This window comes from Eretmochelys imbricata, chromosome 2 (assembly GCF_965152235.1).
Source record: "Eretmochelys imbricata isolate rEreImb1 chromosome 2, rEreImb1.hap1, whole genome shotgun sequence".
Classification (NCBI taxonomy): Eukaryota; Metazoa; Chordata; order Testudines; family Cheloniidae; genus Eretmochelys; species Eretmochelys imbricata.
In genome coordinates, this window is record NC_135573.1 from 3,943,348 (window position 1) to 3,966,601 (window position 23,254).

A 23,254-nucleotide genomic window follows, 5' to 3' on the forward strand; every position below is an offset into this window, starting at 1 on the left:
GATGCAATTCCACAGTGAATGGTCCTCAGGTCAAGAATGCCCTGCTCAAGATCAGTCAATTGCAATGTTCCCTGCTGAGTACAGCTCTCGGGGGCAGGGGGAGGGGTGTGTGTGCATGGAGGAAGGGGGTATACACAGATGGATCTGCCTTTCATTTAAATATAAATGTATCATTTATACCCCCCTTGTCCAGACTGAGATCTGAGGATCTGTCCAGTATTCTGTTGCATGGCAGACTTGTACAAATACCCACAGAGGATAGATCTGTGGCAGCCACATGATGCCCCAAAAACAGGCTTCACATCTTCTCTGCCCCACATAAAAGCGTTCTCCAAGGATTTAGGGCTACCTGACAGAGGACAGGGGCTCAGTCACATCTTTGAAAGATAGGCCAGTAACTATAGCAGAGCCTTTTCCAAATTATAAAAGAAGGAAAACCAAGAATGAAGCAAAATATTCAATGCAAGTCTTGAGACTATTAGCTCTGACAGATTTTATAATCTACCCTTTTAGGGATACAACATGGTACCTTTTTAAGGCTAACAAGCTAAAGTTTAGGGTAAGTTACCATAAGCAAGACACTAATTCCACTGGTGTCATTTACACCCCAATGGGGCTGATGCTGGAAAAGCAAACAGGGTTTGGTAAGAAAGTATAAAGCAGGGCAAAAGATGGAGAACCTAACTGTCTTACCCACACTTTCCATAATTTGTTGATCTTCCTTAAGTCTAACATAAGCCCCTCAGACTAAATTCACCACTGCTGTAAGCACTGTAGTCAGTGGCATTGCACCAACTTACACTTGTAAGGAGTTTAGCCTCTTGCCTTACAGTGCCAGGTGCCCATCTATGGTGCTACATATTTTTTGGCTAGAAATGGTCTTGTGAATGTTAATGCACATTTACTGCCTGTAAAAAGAAAATGTATATCTAGATTTAGGACCAGACAGCCACATATTAAGACAATATATCACAAGCCTATAAGAACGGATTCCTCAAGAGAAACTTCAGTTCAAGTCTAACATCTCTGCTTGCTATAAAGCAGACTTCTGGACTTTATCATGACTCAGGGACATCTTCCAAATAACAGGCCTTGGTTTTAAACTAGCTGCACTTTAAATGGGAGTCTCGTTAGCTGAAATCCTGTGCCATGCTTTGAAAATGTGGGTGTTTATATCTAACCAAAGATTTTAAAAAGAAGAGGGGAAAAAAGAAATAAGCAGATCTTCAAATGCTTTGTTGTTCAAATCAGTCTATACATGCTACTGTGCTTTTATGGCTTCTGTTCAGCTCAGTCCATTAGACCCTACTAAGAGCCAGGAACTGCCTAGTTTAGTCCTGGCTTCAGCACTGACTCTGCAATACCTGGGATGCGATATTTCACCTCTCTGCCTCAGCTGAAATAGAGAGAATACTTAGCTCCCTCCCTCTGAGGGCTGGTCATGTCTGTATATTTTTCTATGTCTAGACAGCCCCATGTGAGTGTTCAGCATTGTTATATGTATGAAGCATGTTTGTTAAGGTTTAAGGTTCATTCTGGTATCAGTCAAAAGACACGAGCTAAGATATGGTTATAATTTTATGAGCACAAGGTGGAAAAATAAGGCCCATCAAGTTACTAATGTTCTGAAACCACAATAAAAGGCAGAACACACTGAGCTCTGAGCAGTTAGAGGAGTTCAGCAGCACAGATGCCTGGACTGGCTCTGCCCTTCATAGCCACTATCACAGCAATCAAAAAATCAATTTTTAATTTGCACGGCTCTCTTGTTCTTTAAGTTTATCTTCTCCAGGAACCAAAGCATCGGTCACTTCTAGAGATGAGATCTCTGCCACTGGAGGCCTTCCCATGAAAGAGCCTTGACTGCAGTCACCCTTCCTTCCTCGTTTGTGCTTCGCTACAGAATCATAGAAATCAGAGCTGGAACAGATCCATCAGGTCATCCAGCCTGCCACTCAGCCAGCACAGGATTGGTCCCTGCAGGCTATTTCCGAGGGCTTTACCCTTTAGAATTGTTTCCACATGTTTCCAAAACAACAACCTGCCTCTGCTTCAGACTTGACTACAATATTGCACTACAAACTACACTGCCATGGTCCCCTGCTGGTTCCCAGCATTCATTTGTCAGGAAGCGCTAGCTTTCCAAAGCAAAGGAAACCACTCTCCCCTACCCTCCCCTTATATTTTAACCTGCATACGGACAGCATAGCCAACACCTGTATTCAGCCATGAAGAGAACCTATTACAGCATACGCACTGGATCACTCTTGAAACTCTTTTGCTTTCAAGTGCCAGTTTTCACAGCCATTGAAGTGGTGCCAAATACATTAACGTTTCACTGCTGCTTCCCTACGTCCCCATGTGTGCACCCCAGTAGTGTTTATCCAGCCTCGCACTCCGTCCAAATCCCACTCATATGTAGCGCCCCACCAGCTACAATCAGCAGCGTTTTTCCGAGGAGCCTGGCGCCGTAGGCAGCAGCAAAGCCATTAAAATTAAAGTTGTAATGTAAATAAAGTGCACGTGCCAGCCAGAGGCTGCCATGCTGTGGAGACACTAATGAAAAATGTGCAGCAGTAAGATCTAGTAGAGTAACGCCCCTTCCCTGATAGTACATCAGTGCTCCAGGAATTTTCAGAGTGGTAGCTCTCAACTGAGGGCAGACCTGTCCCCGGAGGTGCTAACCATAGGCCCCACTAACCCTTGGACACCAAGTAACTGACTCAATCCTAGTTTCATAAGGTACTGCTGGCAGAGCAATGAGCTGCACAGTGCACTTGAGAGTCATGAGCAGTAGAAACAACAAGGAGTCCTTGTAGCAACTTAGAGACTAACAAATTTATTTGGGCATAAGCTTTCATGGGCTAAAACCCACTTCATCAGATGCATGGAGTGGAAAATACAGTAGGAAGATTAGATATAGATACACACACACACCCCCCCCATGAAGAGATGGGGGTTGCCATACCAACTTTAACTCAACAAATCAATTAAGATGGGCTTTTATCAGCAGGAGGGGGAGAAAAAACTTTTGTAGCGATAATCAGGATGGCCCATTTCAAAACAGTTGACAAGAAGGTGTGAGTAACAGTGGGGGGGGGGGAAATTAGCCTGAGGAAATAGTTTTTAGTTTGTGTAATGACCAAACCACTCCCCATCTTTATTCAGGCCTAATCTGATGGTGTCCAGTTTGAAATTAATTCCAGTTCTGCAGTTTCACGTTGGAGTCTGTTTTTGAAGGTGTTTTTTGTTGAAGAATGGGCACTTTTAGGTCTGTTATTGAGTGACCAGAGAGACTGAAGTGTTCTCCAACTGGTTTTTGAATGTTAGGATTCCTGATGTCAGATTTGTGTCCATTTATTCTTTTGCATAGAGACTGTTCGGTTTGGCCAATGTACATGGCAGAGGGGCATTGCTGGCACAGATCACATTGGTAGATGTGCAGGTGAACAAATCCCTGATGGTGTGGCTGATAGGGTTAGGTCCTATGATGGTGTCCCTTGAATAGATATGTGGACAGAGTTGGCAACGGGCTTTATTGCAGGGTTTGGTTCCTGGGTTGGTGTTTTTGTTGTGTGGTGTGTAGTTGCTGGTGAGTATTTGCTTCAGGTTGGGGGGCTGTCTGTAAGCGAGGACTGGCCTGTCTCCCAAGGTCTGAGAGAGTGAGGGATCGTCCTTCAGGATAGGTTGTAGATCCTTGATGCGCTGGAGGCTGTAGGTGACGGCTAGTGGCGTTCTGTTACTTTGTTGGGCCTGTCTTGTAGTAGGTGACTTCTGGCTATCCTTGTGGCTCTGTCAATCTGTTTCTTCAGTTCACCAGGTTGGTACTGTAGTTTTAAGAATGCTTGATAGAGCAGTCGAGTGCAGAGCACCTTTTGTGGGCAAACAGCAAAGCACCTCTCTCCTGGGGGTTTCAGGATTTTTATCTAGCTATATTTAATTTTCAGGCCATACTGCTGCAGTCAGGTATAATTTCATGTAAGGGGGTGGTGAATACGGGGAATGTGTTTCCACTGAAACCGGAAGGCACTTGAGTCCAGCAGCATTAATAGATTTAAGCCAAAGTTGGATGATGTGGATTTCAGGGTGGTACTTTTCATACTTGCCACCTTTAGGAAGCAACAGGGCATCTGAAGATAAAGTGACAGCAGCCCCGCCCCGTACTTACCCCGTAGTTAGGATGCATCTGCCTGGGTGGGTTAGCTGCACCCACTACACTATCCTACTACTCATAGCTCCCAGTTGGTCCCAAAAGGCAGCAGGTCTTGGAGTTAACTAGAGTTGGGTGAAGTTTTTCAGACAAATAGGTTATTTGAAAAAAGAAAAAAAAACCTATCACCTGGTGGTTAGGGCAACACAGGGGGTAGGATTCAAATCCCTATGTCAGAGCAGGGTTTTGAATTGGGTCTCTCACACCCCAGGTGAGTGCCCTAATTGCTGGCCTAAAAAGTTAAGGGGGATAGTTCCTCCTCCTGTCTTGTGAATCCAGTGCCTGGACACAGGAAGTTTCAGCTCAAACAACGTGTTCCGTCTGATCTGAAATGGACTTTTTCAATTCACCAAAATTTTTCAGATTCAGTTGGACTCAAGTAAATACATTGTAATCACCTGACAACCAAAAAAATAAAAAAATAAAAAAAATCAGGTATTGGCCCATCTCTAGAGCGAACTTCCCCCTCTCAGATGCAGGGGGAGTTTCCCCCGCTCAGACCTATTGTCTCTGGCTCTGCAAAATCAGACAGAAATGGCTGCAGCAGTTACACTCTGGTCATATTTGCAAGCTCTTCTTCAGTCACAAGGGCTAGAAACAGCTTTTATGAAAAACAGCTGCTGATAGTCTACCAGAAGCACTTGACTCCAGGAGATGGGGCCCCAGCCATGGGCCTACAGGATTTATGCTTCAATCCAGCCCTGGGCAGGTATGGCAGTGCTATAGCTCTCCTCTGTCACAAGGACACAGGATAGAGAGACAAAGTTGCCATCAAACCATTTCCAGGTACAGAGGGCAGATATTCTGCTTCAGCTCCCATACTGTTTCCAGTGCTGTGAAACTCCACCTTCACCACAGTTCACACAGCTTTGAGGGGACTCCACAAGGATGAATCTGGACCTGGTGCCTTTATTTCGACTTGTAACTTAGGACCTACTGTGCATTTGCCAATGCTTATGGAATTAGGACTCACTTTCTGAATGTACATGAGCCATTACTGAATTGTGGAGGAAAGGGAGGAGGGAGAATGCATGGGGGATTGGAGAGAAAGTTCCCAAGAAGCCACCCTATGTTTTATTGTTCTCTCTCAGCCTGGCGCTGGCTCTTGCTAGAGAGCGTTACCATTTTCCAGCATTACAGGGTAAGGCCCTTTCACTTCCAGGCCCAGTTTCATTCACTTCACCCTCCTGAGCCTTTGCATCCTGCTGCACACCAACCTGGCATTTGAAGCAGTGGAGGCTTTAATTCTGACACTGCAGATCATTAAGAGTCTGCAGAACAACGCACCAGTAAAGACGGGCACTAAACAAGAGCGGGTATTGCTGCTGAAAGGAAAATGGATCTCTCTTTTCTTTCAGGAAGCCGCTGAGCATGCACATGCTGCTGCAGCCTGCAGAAAAACAGCACCATCTGTACAGAAAATGAAAGCCTCCCATTCCAATTCTAGTTAACGCTTCACACTTCTGCAGGGAGACGGCCCAAACTTCAGTTTGCTGAGGCAAGCTTCACAGCAGCTGTGCCTAACTGGCATGAAAAGGAACAAACCACAGTTTAATATACAGGTGCACCCCACAGAAGTAACAGATTCCAACAGACAAAGCTTCCATCTTGAGCAGAGAGGCTACTGCAGATGCACCAGTACATACTGTATTGGGAGCCATAGTCTCTGGCAGCTGCACCTCCATATTAGCAGTGAGGACTGCTGCAATTTTCTTAGCGTAATAATAAATAATGCCACCACCATATAGCTCTTATATAGCACTTTGTGATCTACTAATGCAAAGGGAAGTACATATTCAAATGAGAGGTCAGATTGGCTCTCTTCCAAATCTTTCTTGGGCTTCAGAGAGTCAATGGGAAACTTTAGAAGAACTAAAATTCATTCGCAAATTTAACACCATTAATTTGGGCTTGAATAGGGACTGGGAGTGGCTGGCTCACTTCAAAAGCAACTTGGCCTCTCTTGGAATTGACACCTCCTCATCAATTATTGGGAGTGGACTACATCCACCCTGATTGAACTGGCCCTGCCAACACTGGTTCTCCACTTGTGAGGTAACTCCCTTCTCTTCATGTGTCAGTATAATAATGCCTGCATCTGTAATTTTCACTCCATGCATCTGAAGAAGTGGGGTTTTTTCCCCACGAAAGCTTATGCCCAAATAAATCGGTTAGTCTTCAAGGTGCCACTGGACTCCTTGTTGTTTTTGTGGATACTGAGTAACACGGCTACCCTCTGATACTTTAGAAGATTTGTTCATTAAAGAGAAAGGATGGTTCACTGGTTAAGATAGCCTAGGACTTGTGAGACTTGAGTTCCAGCCCCTGTTTTGCCACAGACTTCCTGTGTGATCTTGGACAAATCACTTAGCCAATATGCCTCAGTTCCCCATCTGTATAATGAGAAAAGTATCACAGAAATATAGGACTGAAAGGACCTTGATAGGTCATCTACCCAGTCCCCAGCTCTAAGGCAGGACTAAGTATTATCTAGACCCTCCCTGACAGGTGTTATCTAACCTGTTCTTAAAAACCAACAACGATGGAGATTCTACAACCTCCTTAAGTAATTTGTTCCAGTGTTTAACCACCCTGACAGTTAGGCAGTTTTTCCTAATGACTAACCTAAATATCGCTTGCTTTAGTTTAAACCCATTATTTCTTGTCCTGTCCTTCAGGGATAATAGCACTGCCCTACATCACATCTTGAATACTGCATGCAGATGTGGTCACCCCATCTCAAAAAAGAGATATATAGAATTGGAAAAGGTACAGAAAAGAGCAACAAAAATTATTAGGGGCATGGAACCGCTTCCATATGAGGAGAGATTAATAAGACTGGGACTTTTCAGCTTTGAAAAGAGATGACTAAGGGGGGATATGATAGAGACTTATAAAATCATGACTGGTGTGGAGAAAGTAAATAAGGAACTGTTATTTACTCCTCCTCATAACACAAGAACTAGGCATCACCAAGTGAAATTAATAGGCATCGGGTTTCAAACAAACAAAAGGAAGTATTTCTTCACACAACGGACAGTCAACCTGTGGAACTCTTTGCCAGAGGATGCTATGAAGGCCAAGACCATAACAGTTCAAAAAAGAACTAGATAAGTTTATGGAGGATAGGTCCATCAACGGCTATTAGCCAGGATAGGCAGGGATACAAAACCATGCTCTGACCCATCCCTAGCCTCTGTTTGCCAGAAGCAGGGAATGGGCGACAGATAGGATGGATCACTTGATGACTGTTCTGTTCATTCCCTCTGAAGCCCCTAGCTCTGGCCACTGTTGGAAGACAAGTTACTGGGCTAGATGGATAATTGGTTTGACCCAGTATGGCGGTTCTTATGTTTTATAGCGTTATGAGGGTAAATTCATTAAAAGATTGGGGATGCTCAGATATTATGTTCATAGGGCCAGGTAAGTGCCGAAGGGATCAATTTATCTTTCTTAAGGTCTGTGACAGGGTCAGGCCAGATGGCTATAGGAGAGTAATAGAAGGCAGATATATTAGCCCCAGGCTAAGTAGGTCCCCTTTCCCTGGGTAAGGTAACACGGAAGGTTCCAGAACAATCAGGAACCTTCTGGAGACAATTAAGACAGGCTGATTAGAACACCTGCAGCCAATCAAGAAGCTGCTACAATCAATTAAGGCAGGCTAATCTGGGCACCTGGGTTTTAAAAAGGAGCTCACTTCAGTTTGTGGTGTGCATGTGTGGAGCTGGGAGCAAGAGGCGCTAGGAGCTGAGAGTGAGAACGCGGACTGTTGAAGGACTGAGGAGTACAAGCATCATCAGACACCAGGAGGAAGGTCCTATGGTGAGGATAAAGAAGGTGTTGGGAGGAGGCCATGAGGAAGTAGCCCAGGGAGTTGTAGCTGTCGCACAGCTGTTCCAGGAGGCACTCTAGACAGCTGCATTCCACAGGGCCCTGGGCTGGAACCCAGAGAACCTGGGTTCCCCCCCATCCTCCCAACTCCTGGTCAGACACACGAGGAGTTGACCTGGACTGTGGGTTCAGAAAAACGGCCAAGCTGAGGGCTGCCGTGAAGCTCCAAGGCGAGCAAATCCGCCAATAAGCGCAAGACCCACCAAGGTAGAGCAGGAATTTTGTCACAGGTCCAACAGCCCTGAAGGTCTGGTTGGGGTTGGGGCTATAGAAGGGTTATGCCTTGCTAGCACGGACACAAATTATTCAATTTAAGGTGGTGATCTTGGTCTACAAAGCCTGACCCTCTTCCAATTTTGGTTAGATTATCCACTGCCAGTCCCTGTTCCCAATGGGGTGTTAGCACTAAGTGTCCATGGATTCAGACGCTGGGGATCTGGAGGCAGAGCACTCACCTGTAGAAATCACTTCCCCTATTAGCCTGAGAAAAACCAGATGTAGTGAGTGACCTTCAGGGCATGGAGCAGTTACTTATTCTGGTAGTTACCCTCAGTATGCCGAGTGCTGTCCCCATAGCTAGGGCAGGGCCTATCTAAGATGAGAAATGACATCCGAAGACTGGAGGAGAGGAATGCAATCAAAAATATGTATGATTTTTATATACATTTTAAAATGAAACACACAGCAACTATACCAACTTCGCCTCCACCCATTCAGCATCAGTGGGTTAGTTCCTCGTAGGCATCACAGAAGTGTAACTTGAGAAATGAACTGGAAGGAGGTGAAGGTAGTGGCCTCTGGCATCAGTTCAGAGAAGGCATTCCATGTGTCGGGGGAAAGCATAAAGAAAGCATGATGTGGGCATGTGGGAAGACCCAGTTGGTACTGGCAGAGCAGAGGGATAGGGGGCTTCAAGAAGAAAGGAGGATAAATGGGATGGCTCAGAGTTGCCAGTGCCTTGAAGGAGAAGACAAGAAGTTTGAACTTGATGAGGCAGACCAGGGAAATCAGTAGAGGAATTCAAAGAAGGAGTAAGACATTCGGAATGATGGACAAGACAGAATATGAAGTTGGCTGCTGTATTTTGAATAGACAGTAGAGGGCCAACACGAGCATCAGGGAGGCAGACGGCTGGGGAAGTACAATAAATCAACACAGGAAACAGTGACAAGCTAAATGATAGCTCCAAGTGTAGATGCCTCAGGGAAACTAGGGGTGGGACTGGATTCCCAGCTCGCATAGACATACTCGCGCTAGCTCTCATCGAGGGGAGGGGAGGGGAGGGATAGCTCAGTGGTTTGAGCATTGGCCTGCTAAACCCAGGGTTGTGAGTTCAATCCTTAAGGGGGCCATTTAGGGATCTGGGGCAAAAATTGGGGATTGGTCCTGCTTTGAGCAGGTGGTTGGACTAGATGACCTCCTGAGGTCCCTTCCAACCCTGATATTCTATGATTCTATGAATAGTAGTGTATCTGCACACGCACGGGAAGCAGCAAGCAGTGGCATGGACTAGCTGCCCCCAGTTGTGGCACTCATGGGATCGAGGCAGGTTTGTACGTGGTTGACTAGCCCAGGCCACCACGCACTGCTGCCTGTGCTACCATGACTATGCTACTATTCTCGAAGAGAGCTAGCATGAATATCTTTACAGGAGCTGAGAATCACCCTCCACCTGCTCCAAGAGGAGACTTAGCCGGAGAGAGGGTGATTGCATCTTTAGAACAGGTTTCAGCGTAGCAGCCGTGTTAGTCTGTATTCGCAAAAAGAAAAGGAGGACTTGTGGCACCTTAGAGACTAACCAATTTATTTGAGCATAATCTGCATCCGATGAAGTGAGCTGTAGCTCACGAAAGCTTATGCTCAGATAAATTTGTTAGTCTCCAAGGTGCCACAATTCCTCCTTTTCTTTTTGCTAACAGTAGTAATTGCTGGAATGAGTGGAGGGTGGGAAATTAGTAGATGCTACTATGACAACTCTGAATGAATATTATATCCAGAGGTTTGACAATGGGATCATTTTGAGGAAAAAACTCCCATTTATATCCTCTGTAGGTAGTAAGTAATACATAAATAAAAGGGTTTATATAGCCTGCAGACTGCATCCACAAGATGGTGGTATAACAGGAACACTGCTCAAATTCCCAGGAAGAGGCAGCAGTGCTCACATGCACGGTAAGATGACTAATGCAGCAGCACACTGTACAGGTAATCCAGCACTACTATACTCAGTACTTCTATGGTGCATTCCACCAGAGGAGCTCCAAGGGTTTTTACAAAGCTCAGGTCTCCCTCCATTCTACAAATGGAGAAACAGACACGGTAAGTGATTTCCCCAAGGTACCACATCAATTTAGAGGCACAGCCCAGAAGGTCTAACACCCAGCCCTGGGTCTAACCACTAGGCCATGCCATGGCACGATTATGTAGACTGGGAGAAAGTAAAACCCTAGTTACAAGCACAAATTTCTCTGCTAATTATTTGCAAATGGCAAGAGTGCAATTTCAGGCAGACATGTGGCTGGGGAGTTTATTTACATTTCAATAATATACAGTTTATGGGGGGAAAAAATAGGTAGTAGGCATCTAAACTGTAAATCAATAACTCAAAAGAGGGGTGCAAAGAAGGTGCAATGCAGCTGCCTGACTGGACAGCGCAGTTAGTTATTTGTGCCCACATACCAGGAAATGTGGCTTTATATTTTTATTCAATTTGAAAATCCCCTTTTTAAAAGAGAAAGTCACCCCTGCTGGAAAACCCCTGAGTCGGCACAAACAGATCAGCCAGGCCATCTGTATTCGCAACAAGGTACAGAAAAGGGATAAAAGTCACTTGCCTTGGAAACTGGTCTGATGGGGAGATTGTTCCATTTTGTGAAATATGGTGCATTTCTAAGTTTAGAAAATTGCTTTTCCTAAGTGTGTTTAGGAGACAGCACTAAGTTACACCTACGGGTCAGCACAGAGGTATCCCTGCAGTCAGAGGGGGTGACACCCCTTCCTCTAATACATAACTGCTTTATGACTGAATGACATTGCCCTCTTGCACACAGCCCATTAATACTTTAGCTAGAAAAGCTATCCTCTAGTACAGCTCCCCACAAAGTGTGTGTGGGGGGGGGGGGAGGGGAGTCCCCATTAGGAGGGCGTGGAGGAATATTAAGGGTGGAGGCAGAGCGCAGGCCAGCCCCCACAGGGGATCGGGGAGGGAGCACCACCCAGTCCCTGACCCCACTCCCAGCCCAGGGTGGCGTGGACACATTCTATTACTGGTAAGGGGGGCAGGGAGGATGTAAGAGGAAAAAAGTTTGGACACAACTGCTCTAGCTCAAGCTGTACATGGCCAGAGCCTGCTGCCTACCATCCGGGGCTCTAGTCCCAGCTCATCAGGGAAGGGGTGGGTTACACAGTATCTGTTGCTTGCAGCACAAGTTCTTTACAGCTGAGGGTATTTCACTACCCATCAGTCTGTCACATGCTGCATAGAGAGAGCTCTGCTTTACCTTTCTGGTTCTTCTTTCACTACAGCAAACTGGGCTGACTGACGGTTTGACCTCGTCTGATCTTGCACCTTCTCGCTGCCTTCCAGCTCCTGCTCCAGGGAGGAGCTGGTGCTGCCCTCCCTGCTGACATTGCTGCTCCGCCCAGGGCTGTTCTCTGTGGAGGCCCTCGGTGACTCTGTGTTCTGCTTCAGGGTCTGTAGCTTGGCCAGCGGGATAATGTCACAGTTCTGCGGCCGGTGCCATACGGTCCGCTGGGTGGTGGCATTGTAGTAGTAGAAGCGTGAGGTGTTCGGGTCAAAGAGTTCCCACCACTGGTTCTCGTTGGTGCGCTTTATGCGGACCCCAGCGGGCGGATCCCACACACACTCCCCTGTGATGAGGTTGGCGTACATGCGCTCCCGCGTTCGAGGCTCTATGATTTCCACCCATTCCAGCCTGAGGGAGAAGAACAAAGAGGGACAATTAAAAAGCTGTAGCAATTGCCCAGAACCAGCTGGGGAGGCAGGGTGGAGAGCAAAGGCTGCTTGGGAGGGGATGCGAGTCAGGTTTTCCCAAACCCTAGCCTGCACTATTCCCTATACAAAGCGATGGATTCCAGTGAATCTCCCTTAAATGCATACCTTCTGAAAGGCCTTGCCCCATCCCCAGCTCACAGCACAGAGGGGAATGAGCTAATCTGATGACCATCTAAAAGTCATGGTTTTTTAAATCCAAGCACTAACCAGATGTGCTACATTTTAGCACCGACACCCTTTTCCTCTAGCTTCCTGAACCACCACCCTACTACACTCATTAGTACATTGTCTATTCAGATTCTTTAAACTCTTCAGGGCAGAGACTGGGCTGAGAAATGCTTAGCATGCTGTTGCACTCTCAAATAGTAAAGAAATACAGAGGAATAAAAAGGTGATGCTAAGAGAGAGCAGAGTCCAGCAACAACCATATATAATTTGGAAATGGAGCCACTTTCTATAAATACAGAACCACTGCAACTAGCAACGGCAGTCCTGAGCACCAGATTTGGCCCCATTTATCTATATCCAGGGGAATCTTAGAAGCCCTTTTTGCAGGATTGCTGCAGACTTTCAGACAACATTCAGCGTAACTGGTGTTTGTGAGAAGGCGTTTAGTACTCATGAAAACTGAGAGCCAAACATTGGACAGAGGCTGATATGATGCTACTAAGAGCTGTAGCATACATCTATGCCAATGAATCTCGATGCTCACCTTCAGCACCTTTTACCTCTCCATTCCTAAGCCCCCCAGAAGTCAGCTGCTGCCCTCACTCCCCACCGAGAGCACACCCTGCTATTTCAGTCCTGGGCTCCAGCAAAGCTCTGCCAGCATCCATATCTTTGTCTCGACTTCCCGCACCCATTGCTATGCTAGTTTTGAGTCTCCTGAGCACAAAGCCTCCATGAGTTCTCACCTCCCACCCTCTACATAGGAGTTCCCACTACAAATTTTTGGGTGGCCTCAGAGTGCGGCCACCAACTCTTGCTGGTGGCTGCTCTGACAATTTTTCCTAAAATACTTAACCAACCTTAAGAAAAACAAATTACAATGATTTGGAGATGTGTACGTGCATATGTATTATTTATGTAGGGGTTTTTTGCACACTCAATAATAAACATAATGCACAGCAGTCTATTCTTTACTGGACCTAAACAGAACAGAAACATAAGTAAGTTGCTTTGCATATTTTTGCCCCCCCCCCCATTTAAAAAAAAAAAAAGAAGACGACTTTCTAGCTAGTAAATCTGCTAGGGTGAAAAGTGATATTTGTTAATATCGCTTTTCACAGCAGCCCTATTCAGCCCCAGCAAGGACAAATTAAGCCCTGGATGGAGAGGTAGGAAGGGAGCCAGGGGCAATGGGAGGCTGAGGAGGCAGCGGAGGATAGGGGCAATATTCAGAGAGTGAGCCCATGGCTGGATTCTCGGGGCCAGAGCCCAAAGCCCTGCATCTCGGGGACAGAGCCCACCACCACAAGGCCAGAGCCTGCTGCCAACCACCCGAGGCAGAAACCCAAAGCCTGAGTCCCACCTGGAAGGTGGGGAACTCACACTGGCCCTGTGCTCCTACCGTGTTCGTGGCTCCAGAAGGTGGCAGGGCCCAGCCCCTGCTGGCAGCACTGGGGTAGGGGCCACTGCTTTGCTCTCCCCCACGCCGCCCCCCACCCGCCCCCAATCACTGCCAAAGAGGCTCTGCCTGCAAGAAAAGCCCCTGGTGGCTGCATGCGGCAACAGTGGCTGCATTTGAGAAACAGATATGCATGGTGATTCCAGCACATGCTGTTGGCCACCTGCCATGCTTCCTGATTCACCACTCTCCTGGACGTGCCCAAATAGCTAGCATCAGCTACAACTGCACTTCAGCTCAGAAGCACTGATACAGACCCAGCTGCAAAAGGAAACTGACTACCATGGCACAAATCCTGCTTTGGGTCATTCTGCAGCAGACTCCAGGTGTCAAGAACTGGATGCAGAAAAGGAACTAACCAACCGCAACCGGGGAATTGTGTATACATGGAAGGGATTAGCATGCTTCCCTCTGCTGTAGCTCTTTAGGGTATGTCTACACTGCAGCCCCGAGCGAACCTCCCTGCCCAGACAGACTCCAGCTAGCAGGGCTCAAGCTGGCATGCTAAAAATAGCAGTGTGGATGCGGCGGCTGGCTCAAGCCACTCCAGCTGCAGGGTAGACAGACCCACCATGTGTCAGATACTCCTCCTGACTGTGCAGAGACAGGCCAAAATCCAGTAGAAAAGAAAAAAGCTTGAGCAGAAAATGGCCTATTTATGCCCCATACCATTTCTCCTTCCCCCTCCCTGCCGAAAAAACCCCAAACATTTGGACACCCAAGTCTCCAGGTGAGCTACTATTGTTTGTAGCCTGCTGAGCTACCAAACAAGAAAACAGTTTCACCCTGCTCACTAAAGAAGCTTCCTTGCTGATGTAGGAGAAAGGAAGGGTTTAAAATCATATTTGTGGAGAGAGGATCATTCCTCCCCAGCCCAGTCAGCATCACTCCAAGGAGACACATACATGTCAACCTGTCCAGGACAGGACTTTTCCCCAGAGCCCCATAGATTCCATCTAGCCTGTGAAGTGGGATCTAGAGATACTGATAGGACTCTGAAGATCACTTCTGCAAACACCTGGGAGCAAATTCAGACCCTCTACAATTTCAACCCCAATCTTAAATTTGCTACCCGACTAGCCCAGGAGCACCTGGACAATACACACAGTTTGCCATGCCAGGGGCACAAGAGGGAAAGGGCATGCATCAAAATGCTAGGCACTTCCCAGCAGCCCGGGACCCCTCTACAGAGGAGCTGAGGGAATGTGAACTCCACATTGTGGGTGGGCTTGGGAGCACAAACATCACACTCTTCCCAGCCTAGAAGAGGAAGTCTGTATTTGGCCCATTAGAAATAGTAAAAATAGCTCCAACTGTGACCCAGGACAGGATTGGAATCCCTGTCTCCGGAGAGAAAAAGCCAGAGCACACCAAGACCACCACCACGACACTGGAGCACTTAGCTTCCTCTTGGCATTCTGCGGATTAGCGGGCTCATCGTGCTGGGAAATCTCTTTGCTCTACAAGGAATTTCCCCCCTTCTTTACATCATTATTTCCCCGGCCTTTGGAGAAAGAGTTAAGACTTTACAGCTCTACTGCTTTCTCCTCAGCCTTTTAATTTACCAGGGCTATTAATCAACTGGCACAACTCAATATATTAGCCCTTCATGAAACAACGGATCAATGGCCAAGGTACATTCACCTCAGCCACTTGCTTTAACACAATTGACCACAAGCGGGAGGCGAAGGGGAAAACAATCTATCCAAATAATAAAGATCTGAGAACAGCAAGCATTACACAATTATGTCCACCAGGCCTAGAGACAAACAAATCCAGGAGACCATGAGCCCTGCGGGGCTGCACGGAGCCCCTTTCTTTTCACAATAGTGATCTCAGCCTCCTGCACAGTGTGCACTGTTTTGAATCTCTGAAGAGTTGAGAGCAACTAGGAGGGGGTGGGGGGAAGCTTTTCACCACCACATTTTCTCATTTGTCTTTTATTAACAGCAGCATGCTGAGCGTAGTACCTTATGCTGAAACAAAGAGCCACCGTGACCACAAGCAGAAGAGCCAGTCACTTTGGACCCAGTTGTAATACTCAACATTCCTACAGCACCATCTGAAAGGGACTGATTGGCATTAACCAGTTCAGCTGCGGGACTAATATATCAGTAGTATATGCATTTCACAGGGGGAACTGAGGCACAGACAGCTGAAGTGACTTGACTTGCCCACAGTCACACCAAGTCAGTCTACTGGGATGAGAACCCAGAGGCCCCTACCTCCCAATCCTATGCTTTAGTCACACATCTTTTCACTGGTGGAGCTGTCATGGCACCAACCACCTGGAACCTTCAGTGCTGTAGGAGTGTTCTGGAATCCCTTTCTCCTCTCATTCCAGCCCCTGTTTCTGACTTTACAGTGCTTGCAAAGAACACTGCTGGTGAATTCACACAGGCTAGGCTACTGTCTTCTTACTTCACACATTAAAAAAAAGCAGAGAGCTTTGTAATCACTGCAGGGTGCAATGCGACAACAGCAAAGACAGTATCTTCATTAGGCAGCAGACTCCCTGTGTTATGTTGCACTTCATAATGTTGCCAGTGTTCTACAAGGTGCCACATGAGAATGAAGATGTGGTATACACACCAAAGTGCATTTTACTGGCATAGAGAAGGGATGCCAATGATACCACGTGTTGTCTGCTTCAGTTCATAGAAGAAACTGGAGCTACTCATTTTCTGGACAGATGGCACGGTCATGCCACACAGGTGGCGTTTTCCAAAGCTGACAGTTATGATACTGAAAATAAAAGACCTATATGTTCCCATGTGGGGGGATAGGGAGAAATCCCTCCCTCCTCCTCAACCCCCCCCCCCACCACCAACACACATATATGGTAACTGTGATCATTTCTCTGAGACATGAATCTTCTTGCTGCTGCCTAAGCTGTTATGACCTCCAGATTAACTCATTACCATGTACTCTGCACAGGGCTACTTTTCAAGGTCACACACAAGCAACAGCTGGTGCAAAGTGTGGCTGTCCACTTGCTTGGGAGCATGAGATGAATGGAGCATGAAAATCCCAGCTCTCAACTGCATTTGATTCCATCTGCTCCCAGGTGCAATGTAAAGATGTTGACACTGATCTACGAGGCCCTACACACTTTGGTTCTTAGCTACTTGAAAAGGTAGCTTTTTCCCCCTCTCCCCCCATCTACTGCCACAACAGATGACCTCATCTAGGGTGCCTGAGTTAGCAGCCACTCCACTGGAATATCTAAGGACTGGGAAGGCAGGACATTCAAAGGGCAAGGCCTTTGACTCTGGAAATAGCTCTCTCTTGGCCTGCAGAGCACAGTGTAAGCCCCATCTATCCTATCAGGCTTCTGTCTAGAGAGGTGACAAAGAGCAAAGTCACACCCTATAGAACCACTGAAGTGAGCAAGTCCTCTTGTCAACCTGGAACTGCTCTACTCAACCCAAGAGAAACAGCAAAAAAATCAATCCTGCATCCCATGTAGCATGCTCCCTCCAGAAATTTGGCCCTGCCAGACAACAGAAGCCCTGGAAGATCTGACAAAACATCTGAACCATCGATGACCTGTGCCTCTGATCATGCTCCTCACGACTACTGAAAGTCAAGAGCATCTGTAAACTCTACCAGGAGTCAACTTCTCCTTTCCAAAGGGACATTCAACTCCCAGCATAACATATGCAACAGTCCAGCCAGTGCTAAGCCATTTCTTGATGTTATCAGTGGCCTAGCATCCAATTCACTCTACAGACTTCATACTTCTCAGCAAGCTAATTAAAAAGCCAGCAGAGCTATATCCAATTCCACCTCTTCTCTTGCAACATCCTTGATCTCTCCCCTCACCAAACCACAGGGCGAAATATCCAATCCTGCATTTAAAAATGGTCAGTAATCGAGAATCCATTATGACCCTCAGTAAATTGTTCCCATGGTTAATTACACTCATTGTTAAAAATTATGGCTTATTTGGTGAAAACGCATCAGAATCAACTCTATCCCAAGACTCAATTTAAAGACTTCTTAATGGAGTTAATACTTACTTCAAAAAGACTGTATCCAAGCTATACAGATAGACAAAGGAACAAGCTTCAGTCAGATGGCATTTGAAATGTGCACACCCTCTCTCACCTCCCGCCAAGAATACAGGATTAAAAATACAAGAGGCTGAAAGAATGCTAAAGCCCACTATGCCCCGTTGCTGTAGAAACTCTGCAGTGGGTGTACTTTAGAGATCTGAAAGGATACCCTGCCTTTCAGGCCCTCCGTTCCACCTTTGAAATTATTTGAATCAAATATCCTGCAAGTTTTAATTGTCCTGGCACTGGTTACTGTGTTCAGCGCAGATGCAGTGACATATCTCCCCAGAAACAAATTATTTTGTTACTCGACCATAACAGAAAGTCAGGAAACAACCACCCATGGTTACCTACAGCAATAAATGGAGCCTTATCCCACACACACAGTAATTAGGGGTCAATTTTCCCCCGACACTTGGGTGCATGAGGAGGATTGTATAAAATTATGAGAGAGAGTCACTCTTGTAAATACACCACTGCTCTGTCCTAGAGGGAATCAGAAATGCTCAGTTATGTTTCACAGGCCCTGTACAGCTAATCTTCGGCTCCTACGGCAGAGGCCAGCACTTTCAGAGCAGCAGTTTTGTCTCCACTGCTACTTTGAAGTCCCAGCTGTGGCATGCAACATAGTGACAACTGTGAAGCTGTGAGAGAACCTGTACAGGTTTGTTAAACTAGAATGAAGGATTAGGCGCATGTTTGACATTGCTAGTGAAATCCAGGTAAAAATTGTGATGGATCAATATTAACCGTCTAAGAAAAACCACCACTACTCCTTTAAGAGATGAGAGGAGGTAGCTCTGAGCTTTTAGTTTCTGTGTCTAATGTAAGTCTCAAACTCCGCCTTCCAGCTGATTCACAGTTGCCCGGTACTGGAACAGCTCCGTCAAGGAGACCTAGCAAGTCAGCATTGCTACACTACTGCTACAGCTAGCTCATTCAATGGCGATTAGCCAGGATGGGCAGGGATGGTGTCCCCAGCCTCTGTTTGCCAGAAGCTGGGAGTGGGCGGCAGGAGATGGATTACTCGATGATTGCCTGTTCTGTTCATTCCTTCTGGGGCACCTGGCATTGGCCGCTGTCAGAAGACAGGATACTGGACTAGATGGACTTTTGGTCTGAACCAGTATGGCTGTTCTTATCTAGTCAGATGGCTAGCAATAATTCAAACCTCACACATCTTCTGATAAACAGCCTCTAACAATTTCAGTAATATCAGTAGTTGTCTGGAAAAGTTACCTTGACAGATAATTTTACCACCCATAGATACCTGTTACAGTGGAGTACAAGAGTTAAAGTTTGGGGAAATTTTTGATATCCCTTGTGACACGGCAGTGATTATGAAATATACTAATTCCAATCACTAGGAGCTTGTACTCGAGTGTATTTTACAGTGAATTGGTTTGGAATTTATTGATAAACAAGGGTTGGGGGGAAATAGTGAGATAGGTATCAAAGCAAAACAGGGTCAAAAGTGGTCATTGATTCAAGGCTCTGTTTAGAATGAACTGTTTTGCAGCAGAGGCCTGTAATAAGCACATAGAAGATGGAGTTCTTTTAACAGGGTCTGCTTACAAGTGTAATTTTCCTCTTGGTCCTCAAGCAGATTGCTCAGTGTCGCAAGCTACAGAACACACTTTAGCCTGCATACAAAAGAGTTCACTCGTCACAAGTTAATATCCTTCTAAAGAGGGAACGCTTAGGTGCTTTAATCAGCATGGCTGCTGCCAGAGCAGTCCAGAGTGTCACTCTGGCTGCATGGTCACAATGTCACTGAAATTCACCCTGGCCACCCCACACTGCACAGACAGGGATGGTGGGCTGTGTCAAATGGTGTTGTGATGTGGTGTGCTCCAGCGACAACCTGACTCCTGGCAGCACCAACTCATAGGCTGTGTGGATAACAAAGAAGGGAGACTGCCCAACCAAGAGAGACCAGAGTCCCTGCAGGAGGAGTGGAGGATTAGCAGGGAACAGAATGAGGTCCCTGCTGGGGGAACTGGGACCAGAAGTTTCTCTCCATCCCTCCAGCAAGGGATGGAGTGGCTGAATGAGTGCCACTGCAGCACTGCTTCTGCAACCTGACGACATCATTGACCTCAGCATCACTGGTGAAATGGCGTTTGCAAAAGCACTGCCAAGGATTAGACCTAATTTTTTCCTTGAAATAATTTGAATGGGATATTGAAGTGCTATTGGCATCCAAGGTACTAAGAGCCTATCCTGTTAAACAGCAGATTGTTAAAACATATTCCTGAAGAGCCAACATTAGCTAACCTTAATGAACAGAGAGAGAAATACTGGGATTTAATTTGAATTTTACATTCTTAATGTTAATTAATTTGCCTGTTTCAAGAGCACTCAAATAGCCTTTTTTTCTTTTTTTTTTCTTTTTTTTAAGTGACTGAGATAAAATATTTTCTTTAGCTTTATAGGGCTTAAGATAACCTAAACAGTTAATAAATCAGCAGAGGTAAATTATCCATGATAAACCAAACAAATCAATCCTTAAACAAGATTCCTTTGCACATACAGGATACATTAAAATAGGATTTTACTGGATTTGGGGAAATATACACTTTGGTTTTCTCTTACCTAGAGAAGTGTCCTACACTGGGGTAGACTCACAGGCAAAGGGGTCATCTGTGACAGCTCTCCAGAGAGACAAAGATTGTAACTGAAGTAAACACTGTTTACTGCTTATGTTTTGTTTTATTTTTCTCTTTTCCTTTCTTTAATAGGTCAGCTAATTGTGATAGTTTTTCTGGTTGTAATTATGGTGTCCTCTAAGGTATGGCAAGAATCCCACCCCAACTAAAACAATGTGCTTGAATTATCATTACAAGATAACTAAGATTTGACCCACCAGTTTTTGTTTCTCTAATATTTTATTTAAGTCATTTTTGGGATAAAATTACTTGGCTCTCTACGTGCCTTTCTACCCCCACACTTGGAAATTACAGGTGCCATCATTAAATACTACTTCCTCAGCCAATTAATCAATCATCCAGTCATGGAGCACTGCATGCTGGGACCAGTGGTCAGCATGGGCCATGGCTTCATATTAAATAAAAGAGTAGCTGCAAGCCATACTTTAGTCATCTTTGACCTAGGAAATTAACACTATCCTGAAGATTACAATATCTACCATCATTTTACAGTATTGCCAAGCAAGACTGCTTCAACTACATTTTCATTTCTTTCAGAATTTAAAGACCTGTGTTGATTTGATTCTTTGTTAAACATTCAGGCTCCAAGCAGGACAATTTGGTTTATTACACACGTTTTAGATTGCACACGTTATTCCACTGCAATGTTTTCAATAAAACATTGGTTTTAGCTACAAGACAAATTGTAGTTCCTAGGCGTGTCAGACCCTAGAAAGCTCAAGCTGATGAATACATGAGCAGAATTGACACAGAATTGCTGAACATCAGCAGTAAAACACTATCCTCTACCCACTGTGAAATGCTACCAGAATAATATCAAAGAACTCCCAAGATAATGGCAAAAAAAAAAAAATCTGTTAAATCACCCAGGTCTCCTCCTCCAATAATAAATTCATTGGTTGCAAGCACGTTTACACACAAATTTCATTAAACTATACAAAACTTAAGCAAGAGGATACAGGAGCTAGAGTAGCCAGAGCAGAAAGTGACAAGAAAATCAAGAGCTGTGATGGGAGTTACCAAAAAAATGCTACTTTTCAGTGCCAGTAGAAGTTGCTGGTTAATTCTAAATGTATATACTTGTGCAAAATGTAACACCTTATTATTAAACAAAGCACAGGCATCGAGTGCAGATCATGCATGCAATAGATTTAAAAACCTACAGGAACTAGGAATAAAGTCCTGCTTCTCACCTGCCCACCGAACTAAAAAAGCCACGTATGGAACCATTCAGCCACCTGCAGTGAGAATAACCGTATCATCATGCTACTCTAATTCTTGGCCTCCTGCAACTCTTCTCCCTCCCCTCCCAAAACTAATCTCCACCCAATAGACAGCCATCCAGCACATGCAGTACTGGTGCAACAGGTTCGCTCATTGTGTCACACCATTAATTTGGAACGAATCTTTCTGGAAGAGGCTATGTCTTTCTAAACCTTCTGTGAAGCACCTAACACAATTTTGGGGTTATAAAATAACTGGTCGCTAAGTACTCAAAAGAAATCAGTGCTGTATCCAAGGTAAGGCATAGCTCTAGTTTATTTCTTCGAACACATGAACTAGCAAGCCCTGCTTTTTGTTTTTACATTGTTTGACAGGCTCTGCACAGCTCCATCCCTGCCTGTGTCTCTGCTCACTTTTTATTAATGCCCACCCCCTTCCTGCCACTCCATTGCATCTCACCCCATATTCTTTTCACTCATCTTCAGGTTTTCCCTCTACAATGGCCCCTGTGCATGGAGCCCTCTGCCTACTACCACATCAGTGAGAATGCTCTAAACCCACTTACTCAGACTTTTAAACCATGCTTTTTCAAACTGGGGTAGGAGAGTCCGTTTCAAAGATTAGGGACCTTATGTAGATTCCCCTGCTCTACCAGCAGACCCCCCTATGTACTACAAAAACTCCAGCTTGAGTGCCTCCCCTGAATCAACTGTAGCTGAACTGACAGGGAGAGGGGAAGTCTCAGGTAGGTCCCACGCCTTCTACAGCTTTACCAGTAAAAACCAACAGCTTGAACTCTATCCCAGGACCCAACAGACAAGCCAGTGCAGCCCAAGCCACTTCTGGAAGCCACCTGAAGTAAGTGCCGCCTGGCCAGAGCCCACATCCCAAACCCCATCCTGCACCCCAGCTCCCTCCTGCACCCAAACTCCCTCCCAGAGCCCGTACCCCTCTCCCCTCCCGCACCCCAATCCCCTGCCCCAGCCCTGTGAAAGTGATTGAGGGTGGAGGAGAGCAAGCGACAGACGGAGAGGCGATGAAGTGAGCGGGGGGAGGGGCCTCAGAGAATGGGTGGGGCAGGGGCAAGTCAAGGGTGTTCGGTTTTGTGCAATTAGAAAGTTGGCAACTGTAGCAGCAAGATCCACATGCTAGAAGAGTTTGTGATCTCCAAGCAGGAAGCAGATGGGAGAAAGCTGCCCATATCCCCAAAATCTGATTACATCAGAGCAGATGGGGATCTAATCAGGCTCCCAAGTTCTGAACACTGGTAACAAATAGCAGAAGAATATGCTCAGAGGTTCATCACTCAGACAAATATTCCAGTTGCTATACCCCACCCTCCCACCACCCCCTCAGGCTCAGCTGGATTCTCTTGTCAGCTTCTTTGCATCCATCCCCCAGTTTTAGGCATTCAGAGACATTCAACTGTGTTCTCCATGCTGGATAAAAGCAAGAGATGTAGAATTGAACATCAGCAGCATCCAGAAAGCACTTTCACCCATCTCTTCACTAACATTTAACAGGAGGGGTGACAGGAGAGAATCCCAACGTACCCCACAC

At 45.9% G+C, this 23,254-nt stretch overlaps 1 protein-coding gene across 1 annotated transcript in view; it reads right to left on the reverse strand.

The window, feature by feature from the left end:
• ARHGAP39 (Rho GTPase activating protein 39) overlaps positions 1 to 12,852 on the reverse strand; it is a 291,601-nt gene extending 278,749 nt beyond the window's left edge. The window contains exons 1-2 of the mRNA XM_077810773.1: positions 12,845 to 12,852; positions 11,602 to 12,036 (exon numbers count right to left, since the gene is read on the reverse strand). Of these exons, the coding sequence (XP_077666899.1) occupies positions 11,602 to 12,036; positions 12,845 to 12,852 (443 nt within the window). The remainder of the gene's footprint in view (positions 1 to 11,601; positions 12,037 to 12,844) is intronic.
• Positions 12,853 to 23,254: the final 10,402 nt, after the last annotated feature.